A 20,651-nucleotide genomic window follows, 5' to 3' on the forward strand; every position below is an offset into this window, starting at 1 on the left:
ATGGAGTGTTTTTTGATTGATTCAGGCATTTGCTTTGTGCTTCCATAACATTTTGTTTATATTTTTATTATAGTACCCCTTACATTGTATTATAACTATCTCCTTATTGTTTATATTCTTCCTTAAATTGTTCTCTTCAAGGGCACGGATTTCCTACAAATTTGAATTTCTTTCTAGTAGTTAACAACATGACTTGTACATAGTAAGTGCCTGTGGGATGAATAACTTAAAAGTTTGCTGTGAGATTATGATTAGTCAGGAAATAAGATCTTTCTAGCTATGATGTTTCATATACTACAGCTAAATAAATGTTGATAGTTTACATCTTAAAAATTGCTTTCACTCAGTAAAATTAACTGGTTAGCTTCCTTGGCAGAAATCATACATTTTGAAAAAATTATTAAATAACCTCGTGGAAACAGAGTAATGTTGTTATTAATGAGTGTAAATTTTTTTTGTAAGAGTTTGATTCATAAGGATATTTCTGTTTGAGTAAGGGTGTTTAGTAGAGTCTGATACCTGAATTTTTAAAAGTAAGTAATTCTTTTTTATACTTTGGTTAAAAAAATCACTGTTCAATGAAGGATTAGTAATTTTTTGTGATATTTAGGACGTTACATTTTTATAGTCATCAAGCTGTTTCCAAGTCAAAAATTTCTAAATACAATAAGTAATGTAGGTCATAATAGTAATGTTCACGAGTGACATTCTAAGAGAGCTCTGTACATCTTGCCGTTCATACTTCTCTATGCCTATCTCATACTTTCATGAAAAATACTTCACAGACAGTGTTCCCTGTAAGTGTTGCAAGGTGCTATCAATGCAGTTAGTCCCATACATGCTAATCCATTTAGGTGTAATCCACTTAAAAGGTATCTTCCCCTTTGTGTTTTCTGCTTTAAAGGGTTTATTTTGCATCATGGGTACGTCTGGTTTTGAAGCTTCATTTTCCCACAGGGTAGGATTTTCTCTTAAAAGAAATTTTTAGCATTTTTGAGTTGTGTGCTCTTTCAGGTGGAAGAAGGCTGGTGGAGTGGAACTCTGAACAACAAGTCCGGATTGTTTCCCTCGAACTTTGTGAAGGAGCTAGAGGGCACAGACGACGGTGATGCCCTGGAAGCCCAGGACGAGCCAGGTAGAAAACATGTTCCTGTGTAGATTTAAATATGCTTGCTATAGGCCTGCCATTGGTTTAGTAATTTTTGAAACTGCGTTCTTACTTACTTTCAAACTTTCAGTCACCTTCACTTAGTCTGTTTTTGTAAAGGACATTATGATGAAGATAGAAGGGAACTGATTATTGAGTCCAGTGATGGCAAACCTTTTAGAACTTTCAATGATACAAACAGCCTGTTGTGGAATGCATGCCATAGGTTTGCCACCACAGATGGAATAATTTCAGATCTTTCCTTTTCTGATTTCTGCTTTAAGCATAAGTATACCTTTACTACGATGACTGAAAATGCTACTTAAGTTATTTGCTTTCTTCCTACTTTGTAGGATACATTTACTATGTACTTTTGAGCTCTGAGTTTGCAAATACCTCACACTTGAGATATTTTAGAAATTAAAAAAATCTTTCCCTTTATTGTTTTTCAATTCACATAGTAGATTTTTCTCTGGGCACTTGTTGTTTTGTGATGTCATTAGTATACACGAATTCATCTTAATTTGCTAAGTTTTCAAGAGTGTGATTCTGAAAATTTTTACCCTAGGTCAGGTTTGTTACTTTAAAATGTTGCTGTTGGACTTAGGAGAAAATTTTTTAAAAAGCGGAATTAAATTTGCAAATGGTAAGCAGGGATGAGTAGATCTTTTTCTTTTCTAGGGATTGAATCTAGCACCTTTATACTGAAGTACAACGCCAGCCCTTTTTAAATTGTGTGTTTTGAGACAGGGTATTACGAAATAGCCCAAGTCAGGCTTGAATTTACAGACTTTCTGTCCCAGCCTCCAGGAGTACTGGGATTACAGGTGTATGCCACCATGCTAAATATAGCTAAGTAATGTTTCTCTTAATGGAAGAGTATGAATAGTGAGGATATTCATGGACTTACTCTTGTATTAGCTAGTTCTTGACAGTTTATGATTGTTTTCTGAGTTAGTGTAATGTCCAGGTATTGAAACTACGTACCATGCTGAGGTATAGCTCACTGGCATAGTGTTTGCCTAGCACGTGCAAGGTCCTGGACTCAATCCCCAGCAGCACTGGGAAAAATAGAAAGCAAAGAATCATTCCAAACAGTGAGATGAAGAGATCAGGTTGCTCAGTCTGTTGTGTGCCAAACTTCCTCTCGTGTCCTGCAGGTACACTGGCCTTTAACATCTCACTCTAGATATCCCATACCAAAGTATGGGATACCTAGGTGGGGCTAGATATCCCATACCAAGGTAGGGCTTCCAGGATGGCAGCAGCTATGTCCAACTGTAATTCTCTGTTTGCAAAAGAGGAGTAATAATAATTATTACCTAAAAGGGTTGTTGCATGGATTAACAAGTTCCCAAGCATACTGCTTGTGTCATAGAGGATTGTTTTGAACTATTTCTTTTACTTTCTTTTGTCGGTACTTTCTTTTTTTTTTTTAAGAATTTGCAAATATTTTGAAATTAAGTAGGAAACATTATAAGGTCGTGAGTGTAACATGGATTTATAAATCATAATGTACTCATGGTGTAAGGGGTGATGCTGCTCCGAGGTTTCTTAGTGGATGAAGCTGGGCAGTGCTTGCACAGAGGCATCCTCAGCTATGTCTCTATCTGTCACCCACCTGTACCTGTGTATCTCCCTTTCTCTACTGGTACCTGTAATTCCAATTTAATACCACAGGGTGTATTCTAATTTCTCATGATTTCATTTCTAAGCCCATCAGTCATAGGTGTGCACAAAGAAGAGGATATTCATTTTCAGCCATACTATCATCAGTGTTAGTCCTTTATTCTTCCTTTCCTTTAACTTCCATGCCTTTCTGTGTATAGTTAACCATATTTGAAGAGTGATATGATAAGGTTGTCATTCTTTAAAATCATATTGTTCTTTCAGACTCTGTTCTGACTTCACCTTTACCTTCTCCGGGGAACGGTGGTGAGACTGCACCAGGGACAGTCACTCAGCCAAAGAAAATTCGAGGAATTGGGTTTGGAGACATTTTCAAAGATGGCTCTTTGAAACTTAGGACGAGAACATCCAGCAGTGAAGCAGAAGAGAAAAAAGCAGAAAAGGTGGTAATGATGAATTTAACTTAGATTACCTTTATTCATTCTCAAACATTTTAAAACATAAAAGCTTTACAACTCTGCTACCTTTCTTCTTTTGAGATTATAATACTTACATTATAAATGAAAAGTCTAAGGGAAACTTTTCTCTCCACATGTATAATAATTAATGTTCTTATGTGTGAATTTTTAAAATTAGGATGCTTGTTTCTTGGTAAATATTTTCTAGAGGTTTTAGGGTTTTCAGTTATCACAATATAAATGGAAAAAGGAAGAGGTTTTCTGTTTTTTTTTTTTTTTTTTTTCCTTTTTAAGTTAAAATTTTATTTTTCTTTTAATTTGAAGTACACCTAAAATGAGCTGTTTTAAAATGAATTCACAATGAGGTACAAAATTAATTAGGTGTTAAACTTTTCTCTAGATTGTCAGTAATGGTTACATTTACCGATCTGTCCTGAAAGTATGAATTTTTTTTTTTTATTAGTGTTTTACTGGCATTGTCAAATGCAGCAAAGTTCATGAATCATAATTTGTAAGATTTAATAAACTGCTTTAAAATAAACCTGTAAGTTTTTATTTTGAGGTAAAAATAACTTCTAAAAATAACTTAAAACATTCCTTGCAAAGATTTTGCTCTTCATGCTCATATTTTGGAGGTTCAGATTATTTACTTTGGATAAGAGACATCTTTAAGGAGAGTATTTCTCCATAGTTCTCATTTATGTCTACTCTAAGGCTAAAATATTTCCATATCTATTTGCTTAGTTTTAGCTACATTTCATTTATAAGACTGTTTTGATTAGTTAAATATTTTCTGTATTTTTCTGTCAAAATGGTTGGCTTTGACCTTTCTTTTCTTTTTTTTTTTTTTTTTTAAAGACAGGGTCTCATTATGTAGGGCAGGCTGACCTTGAATTTGGTTATGTAGCCCAGGCTGGGCTGGAACTCATGGGGATCCTCCTTCCTCAGCCTCCTGAGTTCTGGGATTACAGGCATGCCACCATGCCTGGCTTGACATTTCATTTTCTTTCTTAGTTTGCTACATATACTCTTATGTAAATAGTAAGTTGGGTTCAGGAAAATGAACTTCTGCTTTGTACTCTGTTCTTTCCTACCTCTGAGACTGTGTAGTACTAGGATTTTAGGGTCCAATAGACTGGAATTCTCAGTTTTTGAAACTGTGCTCTAGTCACATAACAGAAATGTTGGAGAACCACTTCTTATGTTGTGAGGGACATTAGGTAGACGATGTGGAGTCCCTTCCAACTCCAAATGCTTAGGATTATATTGGATAACGATTACATTAGTAATTACATTAGTAAGATTACATTAGTAATCTTAACAATCACCATTAATAATGTCTACTACTCAGAGTTCCTGGTGAGTGTTGCCTCAGTTCCCCTTGGAATGAAATTGGAAGCACATTTGCTATGTGTGTAGATGATACCAGGTTTAAAAGTAGGGTGGTGAAGATTGGGAGAAATTAAAGGTAGTGTCTTAGAAGATAAACACAAAACACGGTGATAGTTAAGTTAGCCATGTGTTCAAATATCTTATTAAATCTGAGGTCAAATATGCTGTTATTTCTGGGGAAAGAGCTCGAAGAGGCATTTGTTCAAAGTAGTAAAGAATTTATTATAGTTAGTTACAACAGAGAATGGCTATGTGGACTCTGTAAGGGATATAACATTACCTAAACATTTTCAGTTGGAGAGTAGTGAAATATAAAGAACTGTCTCATTTTTAAGGTTTTGTGCTAACAGTCCACTTTCTGGAGTCAGACTTTATAGGTTCTGATCTGGGCCCCACTAATAAATTATTGTTATGTTGGGAGATTATTTAAATGCTTCCTGATCTACAAAAGGGAAGAATGACAATGCCTATTTTGTGCACTTAGATATGAGCATTAAAATATATGTAAAGTGCTTTTATTAATTCTCATTTAAAACTTCTAAAATTAAATCATGATAATGCATTAATTAGCAACAGAGAATTAAGTTTTAAAAATTAATATGCATTACCATTTAAGGGACTTTTCAGAAAATTGGGTAACTGCAAATAGAAACTCTTGTTTAATAATATCCTCATGTTTTTGGTTTTTTTTTGTTTGTTTGTTTTTCTTCCAGTACCAGGAATCGAACTCACGACCTTGCGCTTGCCAGGCAGGCGCTTTGCAGCTGAGCTAAATCCCCAGCCCCTAATAGCCACATTATTATAAGTTAAGTTAATTGACGGCATCCTTTTCCATTTTATCCCTTAATAATACAGTCTCTAGGACCCAAAACCCAGAATGTGGAGATAACAAAAACAGACACTGAAGGTAAAATTAAAGGTAAGTTTTTCAAAAAACGTCCATAGGAGAGACATTCTCAAATACGTTGCTAAACTTGTTGGAGCCATTTGTTATGTTACTGAACAGAATATTAAATCCTGCTGGAGTGAGCAGCGTGAGGTTAGACTCTGGAGTACTGTGTTCACTGATACACTCCAGCAGCGAGGGCTGTGCCTGGGATGTAGCAGACCTTAGTGTATATTTGAAGAATTATTAATAGAATTATTTCTTAGCATACATTATTGGCTATAGGTTTAAGTTTTAAAATACAAATTTGAGTTATTTCTCATAGGTACTAGTATATTTTACTTTTTGTGAAATAGAGGCTTGGTAAGTATTTACTGAATCGGTCAATTTCTGTAAGCCACTATTTCCATTTTTCATTTCAGCGAAGGACTATTGTAGAACATTATTTGCCTATGAAGGTTCTAACGAAGATGAACTGACTTTTAAAGAAGGGGAGATAATTCGTTTGATAAGTAAGGTAAGGATTTTTTTCAGTGAGTCATTTAACTTATTTGTAGAAATTTTTCAGAATTCTACATTATCCCTCGAATAAGTTCTGAAAGAACTGGGACTTTTGTTTGTTTTTGGGTCCACAGGTCTTGGTACATAAGTGTGCAAAAGGATGTTTTGTTTTTGTTTTTGCTTTTATTTTTTTGAAACAGGGTCTTGTGTGGTTCAGGATGGCCTTGTAGTTACTGTGCTCAAACTTAGCGGTGGTCTACCTGCTTCAGCCTCCTGAGTACCGGGATTATAAGCATATGCCAGCATCTCTAGCCAGAAAATTATTTTTTTAAATCTAACTTTTATTGTCTACTTTTGTTATAATTGATAGAGTGCAAGTTGGTGAGTGATCGCATTGGTTTTCCTTTATTTTTAAAAAAATTTTAAGAAATTATTATTTTTTGGTTACTCTTCATTAACCTGAGCTTTCCAGATTTCTGTTCTCACTTCTATGCCATTTCCCCAATTTATTGTTTGGAGCATTATTCATAACATACAAAGAAGGAAAATAGGGAAACAACCTAAGTGTCCATCAATATGTATCATGAAACTTTAGCCTGTGAAAAATGATGTAGTTATTTCAACACATGAAGTGATTTTTATCGCTTGAAATGAATTGAGATAAAACAATAGTAAAACCCCATAGTATTTGAACAGATGGAATAATACAATTACTTATAAGAAGACTACAAATTTTTTGGTTATAATCCTATAGAATAATTTAAAAAGTTTTTCCCATTGTTTTAAATTGACTTTGTTTTCAGATGGTTTAGTGTATGTAATTTTTAAAAAATAACTTTCATCTTAGATTTAAAGTATATGATATGTTATAAAATACAAAGAGATAGTGAAAATTATGAGAGTGAAGCAGTGAATCTATGCATGATCTCCCTTAGTAACCCATGTGGTAAAGCAAGTAGAATCTATTTGCCATGAGTCTCATGATTGTGATTTTTTTATGTTTTTGAGGTTGGGCAGTGACACCTAACTTTTCATGCAAGGATGATTTAGGGTTAGGGTGAGGCTGGGTATTTGGAAAGAGCTTAGAAAAGCTTGTTAATTTCTGATGTTGCTAAATAAATATGTTTAATATGTAAAGTGTTAAGAATGTTGAGTTTAGAAATTTATATTCTTCTCTTTACCTTCTTTTTTACTTCCTTTCCTTCAGTCTTTCTTTCCCCCTGAGAGCCTTTTAACTTGTGGATGAAATTTCATAGTTGAGTTATTTTTAAAAAGTAAACCCAAGTTTTATAACTACTGCTAAAAGTAATATGTAGGGACTGTTTCTTTCAGAAGGACTTTGTGATCTGCTTAGGTTCTTTTTTTTGCTAAAGATTATGGAATTTTAGAATTTTTCCTACTTTATTGTAAACTTTTCCTTCATTTTATGTTAACTCTCATTATTTTAATTAGTCTTTGTTTTGCTTTTTAGGAGACTGGAGAAGCTGGCTGGTGGAAGGGTGAACTGAACGGGAAAGAAGGAGTATTTCCGGACAACTTTGCCATTCAGATCAGTGACCTGGACAAGGACTTTCCTGTAAGCTTCTGTTTTTCAATGACAATTGTCTAACATTTTCCAAGTATTTTTTTTTTTTTTTTGGTATTTTGGTTTTTCTCCGGTACCGGGAACCGAACTCACGACCTTGCGCTTGCCAGGCAGGCGCTTTTGCCGCTGAGCTAAATCCCCAGCCCCTTCCAAGTATTTTTTTTAAAAAATACTTTTGCGTTGTCATTGGATAATTTTTATGGAGTTTCATAAAGTTATATGTTTAGGTAAAAGTTGTTTGAATTACAATAAAACAACAGAGTATTTCAGTTTTGTGCTTATAGCCCATGTCCCCACTATGTATGTACTAATGAGTTACTTTAGAGTTCTTCATAATTTTTAAGGCTTTTGGATAGTTGATAAATTAGTCATTTCCCAGATTAAAAGAAACTATTTGTATTTAATTGTGAAAATTTCAAGGTACTGTGAAACAAAAGTTTTTGCCTCTTTATGGGATTTACTGTTCAGCAGTTTGCAAAGAAAATCATTTTTCAGTGACCTTTTGCTTGTGACTTGATCACTTCCCCCTCAGAATTTATGATATAAAGAAGAGGACAGTTCAACAGTGGAAGTGCGTTGGAAGCAGACCGTCGGACGTAGTGTGGGCAGTGCAGCATCTTCAGGCTTCACAGTCTCCTGTTTACCTATGTAGACTGTTGTTGGCCGTTATGCTAGGGAGGCATAGGCTGTCTGAGTTATTTTGCTCTATGGTCTGCAGCATCAGTTCAGCCATTGGTATAGTTTTTTTTTTTATTTATTATTTTTTTGTTTTTTTTTCCGGTACTGGCAGTCGAACTCACGATGTTACGCTTGCCAGGCAGGCACTGTGCCCCTGAGCTAAATCTCTAGCCCCCATTGGTATAGTTAATTTCTACACTTTTTAAAAATGAACACATTACTTTTTCTGTTTTTATTATGTGTTTACACATTGTTTGTCATGTATTCCTTTTCTTTTTTTTTGGCTTTTTTGAGACAGGGTCTCACTATGCAGTTCAGGTTGACCTTGAGCTCATTTTATAGCCCAAGCCAGTCTCGAACTTGCAACGATCCTCCTGCCTCAGCCTCCCAAGTGCTGGGATTATAGGCATGTGCCACCATGCCCAGCTTGTCATGTATTCTTAATTTATTCTTACTTTAGATTTTTAAGGCATTAAATCCTCTTAAAAATGAGTGAAAGCTTATAAATTAAGAGAGGTCCTTCATTGCCTTGAATCTTCCCTTTGAGAGTTCTGAAGAGTAAGAATGAAAGTCTGGTTATTACTCTTTTTGAAGTCTTACTATTGCTCTTATTTTTTATTAAACAAGAGTTGTGGCTTAGAAGTGTAATGAGCTTAGGAATCTCAAGCTAGCGAAGACAGGATGAATATTCTTGCTGAATAGGGCTTTTTGGGTTTATCTAGTGTGTTGACAATTTTTGAAATGTTTGACCAAATTTTATTAAGGAGGCTCTTCTAATGGAATGAGTTCAGTGGCTTTCTGTGGTATTGTTAGGGTCTTGGCATTTTATTGCTTTTGGCAAGGATAAGCTAAGGAGAGTTCCTTACATAATTATCAATAATCAGAATTTAACTATAATATGCAGCTAGTTGACCATTTTTACCATTGTTATGTTAACAGAAACCAAAGAAACCACCACCTCCTACCAAAGGCCCTGGTATGTAAAAAAAAAAATGTTACTCTGTTTGCCTTTCTTCATGGTTTTATATTCTAAAATGATGATTGAGTCTAATGTAAATCATTCAGTTTTTTAAAACACACAATGTATATGTAAAATTGTCTAGCACTGTACAAAAACTGAGTGTTCACATGCATTGTTATCCATTAGTTTTTTTAAAAGTACAAATGGTATAAAATTAGAATCTTGAAGATACTTTAGTTATGTGCAATGTTGAATTAATAAAACTTAGTTTAACGTTGTTTTAGGAAACAGTGTATTGATTGACCAGTTAGTCATTCCATGTATTTATTTCTATTTGAACAAAAATTTCTTTATATAAAGTGTTAGTGTACCCACATACGATAATGAAATAAAGTGGAACCATATGTATGTAGTTATATAATGCTGTGTAAAGTAAGTGTGCTGATGCAAAAGCTGTACAACACTAAGAATTCCCAAAGGGACCAAGCAGAGCACGCGGCAGACTCTTCTGAATTCCCAGGCTTCCTTGAGCATCAGAACCCGTTACTCTTTTAATTCTTTCCTTGTGCATTGTGCTGTGTCCACACAGTACATATGATTGGCTCTGTGGGTTTTATTTCATTTGATTCTTCACAGGCACAGATCCCTAGGTGCTCCTTTGAGAGTTGAGCATTCTTCTGTGTGCTCATTTATAGTCCCTCTGTTCCTCCAAGCAGAACTCTCTACCTTTTAGATAAAACTCACTTCTTTATATCTCAAACAAGTATCAACGTTCTGTACCCTTTCGTTTTTTTTTTTTTTTTTTTTTCTGTACCCTTTCAAAGATCATGTGTTAAGAGTTATATAAGGCAGATGAGGTTTTTCTTAAACAGTTGAATAAATTATGGTAGAGCTACAGTTGTCTTCAAGGATTAAATTTTATTTATTTATTTAAATTTTTTTATGACCACAAAGAGGCTGAAGTTTTTAACTGATAATCTGTGTATACATTATTGCACCAAGTCTGAGTAGATAACAGTTATATTAATGATAACAAACTTATGAACATTTACATAAAATTACTACTCCAGGTTTTGGTGTATTTTGTGCATTTACTTAGTAAACAGAACAAATGAACTCACTGCTGTAATTCATGAGGATCAGCTCTCGAAAAAAGCATAGTATGTGTCAGCTCAGAGTACTGACTATGTCAAACCCAGCAAAATCAATAAACTAACTGATACCAGGGGGCCTTTAAAAAAAAAGTTGATGATAAAGAGTATTAGGTTTTTGAGAATAGTTAATGATTATTCAATAGATCACTCATGTATAGCTCCGTTTATTTTCTTTAGAAGCCATTTTGAAGATACCAAAGTATAGTACAACAACTATTGATAATCTCCTACCTCTTTTGTCTGTAACTCACTATTATTTGTCTGTTTGTTTTCCTGAGAAACTATCTTGTAGATAGCAATATGTAAAACAATAACCATTGAAATTTCCTACCACTTTGTCTGTAATTTGGTAAGCCCCCCCATTATTATGTTATCCTTCTTTTACTCTTTAAAATAATAATAATAAAAAAAAGAGTATTAAGTTAAAATACTGTTTACATATTTTAACAACTGGACTTAGGAACCAGAAGTGCATACAAACTGGGAATTAAAAGAGCCCCATTCTGCTTCACAATTACTATACACTGTGAAGAAGGCATTTTCAGCTGCTACAATATCTTCTCTGTTAGTATAAACCATTGTTTCCAGACATAAAAGGCCTGCTGGGTGTGGTGACGTATACCTGTAATCCCAGTACTCAGGAGGCTGGGGCAGGAGGATGGTTACTAGTTCGAGGCCAGCCTGGGCTACAAAGTGAGCTCAAGGCCAGCTAAACTGCATAGCAAGACCCTGTCTCAAAAAGAGACAGACAGACAGACAGACACACACACACACACACACACAAACAAAATAAAACACTTTTGAAATAAGATTTTCCCTCTCAAAACTAATATGATCTTTATTAAATTACAAAGAAACTATCCAAATGCTGACCAGATGAAGAAGCCAGACCACCTTTCAGCTTTGCTGGCTGGGGCAGACATAGGTGTTACCTACTCAGATGGGGGGACCTAGGTACAGCATCAACTCTCCTCTGGCATGTAGTGTGGTGTAGACATGAGCCTTAGGCTTCCCCAGGGTTGTGTCTTATGTATACAGGACTGAGGTAGGTGGCGGGCTACATGGTGTTTAAGAAACCCTTCAGCTGAAAGGAAGGTCCCTGAGGTCCTGTCTTTGAGGAGGCTTGTAGCACAGGAAAAGAAGTGGGTTAAAAATAAGGGGAGGAAATCTTACCTCTTGATACTGTACCTCAGAACTACCCTGCAGTATGGTGCAGTGGAGTCCTTCCTTGGTACTGTTCAGGGCACATAAATGAGGCATTTGACAATAAAAAAATGTAAAAAGACCATGCCAAACCAGGTGTCATTATGCAGACTTGTAATCCAATGACTCTGGAGGCTAAGGCTGGAATACAAGGCCAGCCTAGGCAACTTAACAACCATGTGTCGCAAGAAAGAAGAGTCTATACTAAGTTAGGGTAGAAAAAACAGTATGCCACCAAGTTACCATCAGCAGTCAGGACTTATGGCCTCTGAACTTTGGAAGCCTTCAGTCTGGTTGGGAAAATGGTGAGGGAGATGTGCTCCAATGGAGATTAGTGAGTAGACACCAATTTACCTACTTCCTCGAGTCTTCCCAGGAAGGCAGTTTTCATGAAACTGGTTCTGGTTCTAACCAAGTATGCAAGAGTTAAGTGTAGGGCAGAATTCGTCATCTTTACAGAATAGTGAGTGATCCAAAGAGGGCAGTGGCTTCTTATTTTTCCCCTCATGGAAAATACAAATATCATTTCTTCTGGAATCTAATACACTGGCTACATTTTCAAAATGCATCACTGTATTTCCCCACCTGGTGGCCACACATTGTAAGCCTTAAGCACTGATAAGTCACGTGATTTCTTCAGTAAGCTCCAAGGCTCCCGGAAGCTTGCCTGGACTTTACAGCCAGAAGAGTCCTGAGGTTTCAAACATTAAAACTTTCTCCACAGCCAGAATTTCTTTTGATATTTGGGTTATGGAACACAAACTCACTGGATAATTTATCTTCAACATAGTCCGTTTCTGTTCCTAAAAGTGTCAGGTATGCTTTCTTTTTGATGGATACTCTGATGTCATCCTGAACAACTTCTTCATCAGAATCTCCTTTTGTCTTTGTGTATTCTAAAATGTAGGAAAGGCCATTACAGACCCTGGTTTGGACACCAACTTTTAAACCTGTATGGTCAGGCTAGTCTTTAAGAAATTGTTTTATCTTGTTTACTGCAGAAGGTGTCAGCGTGAGGGTGGCACTGGTGGGCTGCAGTTTCCTCTTATGGCCCAGAGGGTAGCCTGAACTAAGGAAGCCGACATCTTTGCTGTCCGGGTACCCGGCTCGCTAGGGCTGGACCTCAGACCCCTCAGCCTCTCCCACGGCCACGGTGGCACATTGATCAGGGTTAAATTTTAGAATGTGGCTATTTCTACAAGTTCTCTCCCTAAATAACTGATGTTTTATATAAAATTCTTGCTTCTTAAAAGATTTAATATCTTCTAGAATAATCCAAAGCCTGAGATTTCCCCTTGTTTTCAGCTTAATGTTTGCTGACCTAATTCCAGGAAAGCATAAATTAAAACTACAGTAATTTTTGTAGAATGTAGGATTGTAGGATTACTATAAAGCTGTACTATTTAGTATGGTAGCCAGTAACTACTGCATGGATCTTTTAAAATTAATTAAAATTCAATAAAATGCAAAATGTCAGTTTCTTAGTCACAAAAGTCATGTTTCATGTGCTTGTTAATCATATATTGGGCAACACAAAAATAGACCATTGTCACCATCAGAGACAAGTTCTGCTGGGCTGTGGTGTGGCAAGAGAATATGAACTCTGATTCCTGAGCTTGACAAAAGAAGGGTCACAGAATTGTTAGGGTAGTAGTGATATAGTGGCGGGTCCCAGATTACAAGCTGAGCTCAGTGATTTACCTTTTCTGGTAAACAGTGGTATCTTCTGGTATTAGTTTTAAACTATTGTTTATCTTTTAGTAGTGTAATTGTCTCTGCTCTAAAATTACTTTTGAAAGTAAGTGTTTACTTTGTGGTTTTATACCTCCAGCTCCAAAGCCTGACCTGATAGCTGCAGAGAAGAAGTTTTTTCCTATAAAGCCTGAAGACAAAGGTGAGGCCGACTTTCTCACCCTGTTCAGTCTTTCATTATTTTAAACAAATACATGTTTTCACAGTGAGTCATTTATATCAATTTTTGGCAGTTTTTTTTTTTTTTTTTTTCTGATACTGGGGATCAAACTCACGACCTTGCGCTTGCTGGGCAGGCGCTGTGCTGATGAGCTAAATCGCCAGCCCCCAGTTTTTGGCAAATTTATACTTATTTTGCAATGTTTGGAGTTTTTTGGGAGTAGTTTATCAGGACTGATAGGAAATGAAGCTTGCACTCAAACTGATTCCAGTTTACATTGTTTAAAAATTATTTTTTCAGTAGGACATGGTACTTGTTATTTCAAATAATATATAAGAAAATTAAACTTTAAAGAACAGAGTCATTGTTTTAATTGTATTTCAGTTAAAAATTTTAAAATTTATTTATTTATTTGAGACAGGGTGTCATTCTGAAATTCAGGCTGGTCTTGAACTCACTATGTAACCCACTTTCTCAGTCTCCTAAGAGCCGAGATTACACCAATATGACTGGCTAGTTAGAGTAAATCTTCTTTCGTTTGTTTATTTTGAGACAAGGTCTTGCTATACAGGTTAGGCTGGTCTTGAACTCACTATGTAGCCCAGGCTGGCCTTGAACTCACAGTGATCTTCCTCTCCCCAGTGTTGGGAATTACTGGTGTGTACCACCATGCCTGGCCTAATTAAAAGTAAATTTTAAAAATTCCTTTAAAGGTTATAAAACTGAGTTTCTATGTAAACATGGAAATAATAGTGTGTTATTTAAACTCATTGCATATATTTGTTGTGTAAACTTGAAAAATTACTTCAAGGTACCATATGTATTTTGTCAAAAGCATTACTTTGTTATTAATTTGAAAGAAGTACCTCTCTGTACAGAAAGACTTTCAGTGGTTGTCTCTGAGAGATTGGGTTATATAGATGCAAAAACTTAAATACTGTTGTAAAATGCTTTTGTTTGTATTGCCAAAGTTATAGTTTAACCTGACCTTGTCTCTTGCTTTAAAGTATTGTGTTTTCTTAACTGATTTCTCTAACTTCAGTACCTTGTTGGGGTTTTTTTTGGGCGGGGGGGCGGGGGGGGCGGTGGTCCTGGGAATCGAATTCATGACCACGCTTGCCAGGCAGGTGCTGTGCCACTGAGCTGTATCCCCGGCCTACCTTGTCAGTTTTTGTACTTTGTAATGTTGCCAGACTCATTACTTTTTATTTGAGACTTCTTAAAAGCAGTTTTAGGTTCACAGAAAAATTGAGTTCTCATCTACTGTCTGTCCCCACACAGGTAAAACCTCTCCAACCATCAACATCCTGCACTAAGAGTGGTGCATTTCTTACAAGTAGTGAGCCTGCATAGACATACCACATCTGAAAGTGCGTAGTATACAGGAGCATGCGCTCTTGGTGCTGTACAGTCTGTTTAATTGGACAGTGACACATAGCTCCCATCATACAGAATAAAATTCACAGCCCTAAAAATCCTCTGTACTGTCCTAGTCATCTGTCACTCTCTCTCTTAACTCTTGGCAATTACTAATTATTTTTTTTGCTGTCTCCATACTTTTGCCTTCTCCAGAGTGTTGTATAGTTGGAATCAAATAATACGTAGCTTTTCCAGATTGGTTTCTTTCACTTACTATGCATCTAAAATTTCTTCATGTCTTTTTGGGGCTCGGTATGTCCTTTTTTTGGTGTGTTTATACTAAATAATATTCTTCTGTCTGTATGTACCATAATGTTTCTTACTTAGGACTGTCTTGATTGCTGTCAACTTTTGGTGTTTATAAACAAAACTGCTACAAAACATATATGTATGTGTTGGCGTGGATATATTTTCAGTTCATTTGGGTAAACACCAAGGAGTAGGTTGCTGGATCGTATAATCACAATATGCTTAGTTTTGTAGGCAGTTGCCCTACTACTGTCTCCCCAGATGGCTACACCATTTTGCATTCCCATTGGCAGTGAGAGTTTTTGTTCTCCCTCCTTGCCAATATTTGGTGTTACCTATGTTTTGGACTTTAGCCATTCTGATAGATAGGTAATAGATTGCTTTAATTTGCAATTTCATGATGACATATGATGTCCAGCATCTTCGCACTGTTTACTTGCCATTGCATATCTTTTTTTGGTGAACTGCATGTTCAGGTCTTTTGTCTGGTTTTTAATTATGTGGTTCATTTTCTTCTTGAGTTTTGTCCTTTATCACATGTGTCAGTAGTCCTTTATCACATATATCTATTACAAATACTTCCTTTTAGTCGGTGGCTTGTTTTCTTTCTAGAGAAGTTTTAAATTTTTAAAAGTGCAGCTGCTGCGCGTGGTGCTTTACTCCTATAAGCCCATGATTTGAGAAGCTGAGCAATGTCTGGGCCAGCCTGAACTACATAGTCAGAGCCAGTCTCAAAGAACACCCCTCCCCGCAAAAAAAGTTCTGCTTACCAGTAATTTTTTTTTTGAACGTACCTTTGGTGTTTTATCTAAAAAGTTGTCAGCATATCCAAGGCCTAGATTTTCTACTGTGTTATCTTCTGGGAGTTTACATTTTTTTACAGTTGGGTCTGTGATCCCTTTTGAGAGTTGCTTGCATACATTTTTGTCAAGTTGGTTCCACGCCAATTACTGGAAATATTTTCATATGTCAGATAAAAACTGAAGTCCAAGTTAGAAGGATTCCAATAACTGACCCCCAGATTACATTGTTGGTATCATTTTTGACCCTTCTCATTCACTAAACATAACCACTTTCATTTCCTGAACGTGTCATATACGTTTGTAGTTTTCTGTCTTTCTTGTAGACTTTCAATTGAGGCTTTTTATTCATTTTTTTAAATTGAAACATTGTAAAAATATTATGATTCTAAACAATTCATACTTAATAAAAGTATTTTTTAGTCTCAAGTTAGTCCTTAGTGATACAGATAATATTAGGTGTGAATCTGGATTAGTTTGTTTTAGTACTGGGTTTTAATATCTATTTTAATTGAAAAACAAAGATGTAGCACTGAATATAAGTATATTGCTGTCTTCATTATCTGCATCAGGATTTTTTGTGAGGTTTAATTTAGCCACATTACTAATTCATCAGCAGTTTTGTTAAAATTTAGATAGTGATTTCCCATAGTTTCTGAAATTAGTCAGTTCATCTTATAAAACAAAATGGGATATGGTACCTTCTATTACATACATCTGTTCAAAATCTTGGCCATGATGGAGTCACAGAGTCTGAACTTACCTTTCTGAGTTAAACAACTAGAAAACTGGGCCAATAGATGAAATCCTGGTTTTCAGACATTGGATGTCAAGGCAGCATAGGACAGAGATCATCGAGAACAAGGAAACTAATGGGGGCCCTGGGATTACCAGGGTTTATGGCCTAAAAGCAGGTGAATCCAGGCTTCCTTACCCCCTCTCCCCTGACTCTCCAGTAGGGGTGGAACCTCAGCCTTGCATGTGCTAGGCAAGGGCTCTGCCCCTGAGCTACATGCCCAGCAGCCTTAGTTTTTCTTGACATATAATCTTTTTTTCTTTGTCACCATGGCTGTTTTAAGTTAGGTGGTTGTGTGGCATTTAGAGTTCCTACTGTGTCTGGTTCTTTACATTTCTGTTTCAGAGTGTGATGTAGATTTAAGCTGCATTAACTTTCTGTTTCATGTGGTTATTTTTTGAGGTAGAATACCAACACTAAAGACAAAGAATGCTGGGAACACACTAAGAAGTAGGCGTTATTTGTTAATCAGAACATTATTAGTGGTTTCTGACCTAACCAAAATAAACTTCTTCTTTTTTTCTTCGTTTTTGATTATTTGAGACAAGGTCTCACTATGTAGTTTAAGCTGGTCTTAAACTCACTGTGTAGCCCAGGCTAGTCTAGGACTTGCAGCAATCCTCTTGCCTCAACCTCTTGGGTGCTGGAATTACAGGGATGTGCTACCACGCATGGTAAAGTAAACTTGGAAAGCTACCTGTGCTTAATAAATTGTAACTTTTTAAACTACCCCCATAAGGTGTAAAACAATGCTACATACAAAGATACAGCGGGTGTGGTGGTGCATGCCTGTAATCCCAGCAGTCTGGAGGCTGAGGCAGGAGAATCCTTGTGAGTTTGAGATCAGCCTAGGCTACATAAGTGAGCTCAAGGCCAGCCTGAACTGCATAGCAAGACCCTGTCTCAAAAAAAAAAAAAAAAGACATACAAAGATACAGAAAATGAAAGTTAATATCTGTCTCTGCCTCAAACTTTTTAGCCTGACAGAACTTTAAGAAACAGAAAACCTAAATTGTTCTGATGAATAACTTACTGAATATTGTTTGATCACTAGATGAAAAATCACTGCTGGAGCAGAAACCTTCTAAACCAGCTGCCCCACAAGTCCCACCCAAGAAGCCTACTCCACCCACCAAAGCCAACAGCTTGTTGAGATCTTCTGGATCAGTTTTCCCAAAGCGACCTGAAAAACCAGTTCCTCCACCACCTCCTACAGCCAAGTAAGTCCACCTAACTTTAAACTAGCTCATTGATTTACCTACCTTTGGCCCAGATGGCTCTATGACCTTTCTAAATATCAAATTAATTCTTTTGAGTATTTGTTCTACATACTTCCTCTATAGATTGCAATAATTCTGTTAAATGTAATCTTACATTCATACTATGTGGATACATTAATACTGTTCTTACACTTCTGATTTAATGTGGTCAGTTGTAAGGTAGAGGTTTACACTTATGAAAATCATTTTTACAGAACAGAAAGTAATCAATATTGTTATAAAATCGTCAGTGTTTACGATAACAGTATAATGTTAAAGATCACCACAGTATAAAAATGTCATATTTAAGTAATTTTTGCGTATGTTTGTTTTTCTCATTTCAGGATTAATGGAGAAATTTCTACCATCTCATCAAAGTTTGAAACTGAGCCAGTATCAAAACCAAAGCTAGATTCTGAACAGTTGCCACTGAGACCAAAATCAGTAGACTTTGATTCATTTATAGCAAGAAGCCCTAAAGAAACAGGTAAGTCAGCATGGATAAAGGTAGTATGCTCAAAGAAGTGATTAGGACAGTTTTAGAAACTAAGAGATTTATATATGGGTAAATAGAGAGGAAATTTGTTTAAAATCTAATAGCCAATCTAGAAAAGTAAATGAAGATAAGTTGGGAAAATCTTTAGAGTTTTACTGGTCCGAGGATTCTTACTGGTCAGATAACAAGTGAATATGCGTTTTCATAGCAGTCAGTGGACTGAAATAGTTGTTGAGGAAATCATCCATGGGTTATTCTTTCTGTTTATAGTGGAATGACCATATACCACTGTCCTTTCAGGCAGATATGCCTACAGTTTACTCTTAAAGACAAAGTGACTTAGACTTTCAGTGGCAACACTAGCCTATATTTGGTAAGACAAAATTTTTTTTTAAATCTAGAGATACTTTTGTTTCCAATGGAGGATATGCTTTTTATGGCTGTATGTATCAATAGGTTTTACTTCTTTTGCTAAATGTTTCTTCACATTATGATCTTTCAGCACATGGATCACCTTTGTCTAGTCTACACTTTTTTCTGATTTTCATACCGTATTAGTTGTAAAGTAGGAAACTTGACACAGAGGTACCTAAAAGTTCTCCCTATTTAAAATATTACAGAAGTATTACTTTGTGGTAATAGTTATCATATATAAAAAGTGCTTTGAAAAGTGTAAAAAGCTACAAACAAATGGAAAGCGTGATAAAAATAATAACCATTACCACAAAGTAATGTTTGTGTAATTTTTTTTTTTAATTTTAAAGGTAAAAGAACAAAAACATAATAACAAACACATACATTTACAAAATAACACAAAAACAATACAAACAATACAGAATTTCAGACGAGGTGATAAGAAATTAACACTGGTTGTTGTATTACGTATTGATATCTGCAAACTGGTTACTCAGATAAACAAATACGGGCATGCAAGATTGATCAAAAAGTTAAACATTAACTGTTCCTTTCAATAAAGCAGTAAAAATCAGTAGTACAACTATGTTAGCTATCCTGTGTATACATATATACATGTTTTTTTCCTTTTTTGTTTTGTCCCTTATACCAGTTGTTCATTCCATCTGAGCAGTTTCCTTCCCTTTCACAATATCTCTTGTACCTCTTAGATTTTATTCACTTTTTCAGGTTCTTACACTAGTGAGACAATGTGGTGTTTACATATGCAGGTCTGATTTATTTCACTTATGAGTATGGTCTCTAGTTGGGTCCATTTACTTATAAAAGCCTCGAGTTTATCTTTCTTTATGGCTGAGTAAAATGTAATACATTATAAAATGTGTAAATAAATATTATACATTATAAAACATTGTATAACTTCTTTATTCATTCGTCAGTTGATGGGTATTTGGGTTGCTTCCACAATTTAGCTCTTACAAATTGTGCTGCTATAAACATGGGTGCACATATATTATTGTGGTATGATGTTTTCAGTTCTTCTGGGAAAATACCCAAAAGGGAAATAGCTGTGTTAAATGGGACCTCTAGTCTTTAGTTTACTGAGGAATCTCCAAACTGATTTCCACAGTGGTTTCACCAGTCTATACTCCTACCAGCAGTAGAGGAGGGTTCCTTTTTGCCCTCAGCCTTGTCAGTATGTGTTATTGGTTGATTTTTAAATGATGGCTATTCTTACTGGGGTGAGATGGAATCTCAGTGTTGTTTTAATTTGCATTTCTCAAATGACTAGTGATGTTGAACATTTTTATTTACTTGCCATTTGTATTTCTTTATCTGAGAAGTGTGTATTCATCTCAGATGCCCATTTTTGGATTGGGTCTTTGAATTTGAGGGGGCTGAGTTTTAAAAACTCTTTATAGTTCTAGATAGAAGTCCTTTGTCCGAGAGACAGTTGGCTAAAATTTTTTCCCAATTCGTGGGTTTTCCTTTTACTCTTCTGGTGATTTCTTTAGATGGGCAAAAACTTTTCAGTAAGATGAGATCCCAGTTGTTGATTCTTTGAAGTATTTCTTGTGCAGTTTGGTTTTTGTTTATGAACTCTCTACCTACTCCTATGTCTTCAAGATTTTTGCATGCTTTCTCTTCTAGTAGATTTAGTGTTTCTGTTTTAATATTTAGATCTGTGATCCATTTTGACTTGAGTTTGGTGC

General features: G+C 35.7%; 1 protein-coding gene and 1 pseudogene across 1 annotated transcript in view; one reads left to right on the forward strand and one right to left on the reverse strand.

Moving 5' to 3' along the window:
• The window catches only part of Cd2ap (CD2-associated protein), a gene marked incomplete at its 5' end in the record, with an annotated part of 81,616 nt that overhangs the window by 32,092 nt on the left and 28,873 nt on the right, over positions 1 to 20,651 (forward strand). The window contains 9 exon segments of the mRNA XM_013517016.1: positions 1,015 to 1,135; positions 3,041 to 3,219; positions 5,482 to 5,545; positions 5,935 to 6,029; positions 7,485 to 7,589; positions 9,216 to 9,252; positions 13,426 to 13,488; positions 17,825 to 17,990; positions 18,374 to 18,516. Of these exon segments, the coding sequence (XP_013372470.1) occupies positions 1,015 to 1,135; positions 3,041 to 3,219; positions 5,482 to 5,545; positions 5,935 to 6,029; positions 7,485 to 7,589; positions 9,216 to 9,252; positions 13,426 to 13,488; positions 17,825 to 17,990; positions 18,374 to 18,516 (973 nt within the window).
• On the reverse strand, positions 11,818 to 13,007 carry LOC102012361 (annotated as a pseudogene).

This window comes from Chinchilla lanigera, unplaced genomic scaffold, assembly GCF_000276665.1.
Source record: "Chinchilla lanigera isolate Chin_1 unplaced genomic scaffold, ChiLan1.0 scaffold00036, whole genome shotgun sequence".
Taxonomy (NCBI): domain Eukaryota; kingdom Metazoa; phylum Chordata; class Mammalia; order Rodentia; family Chinchillidae; genus Chinchilla; species Chinchilla lanigera.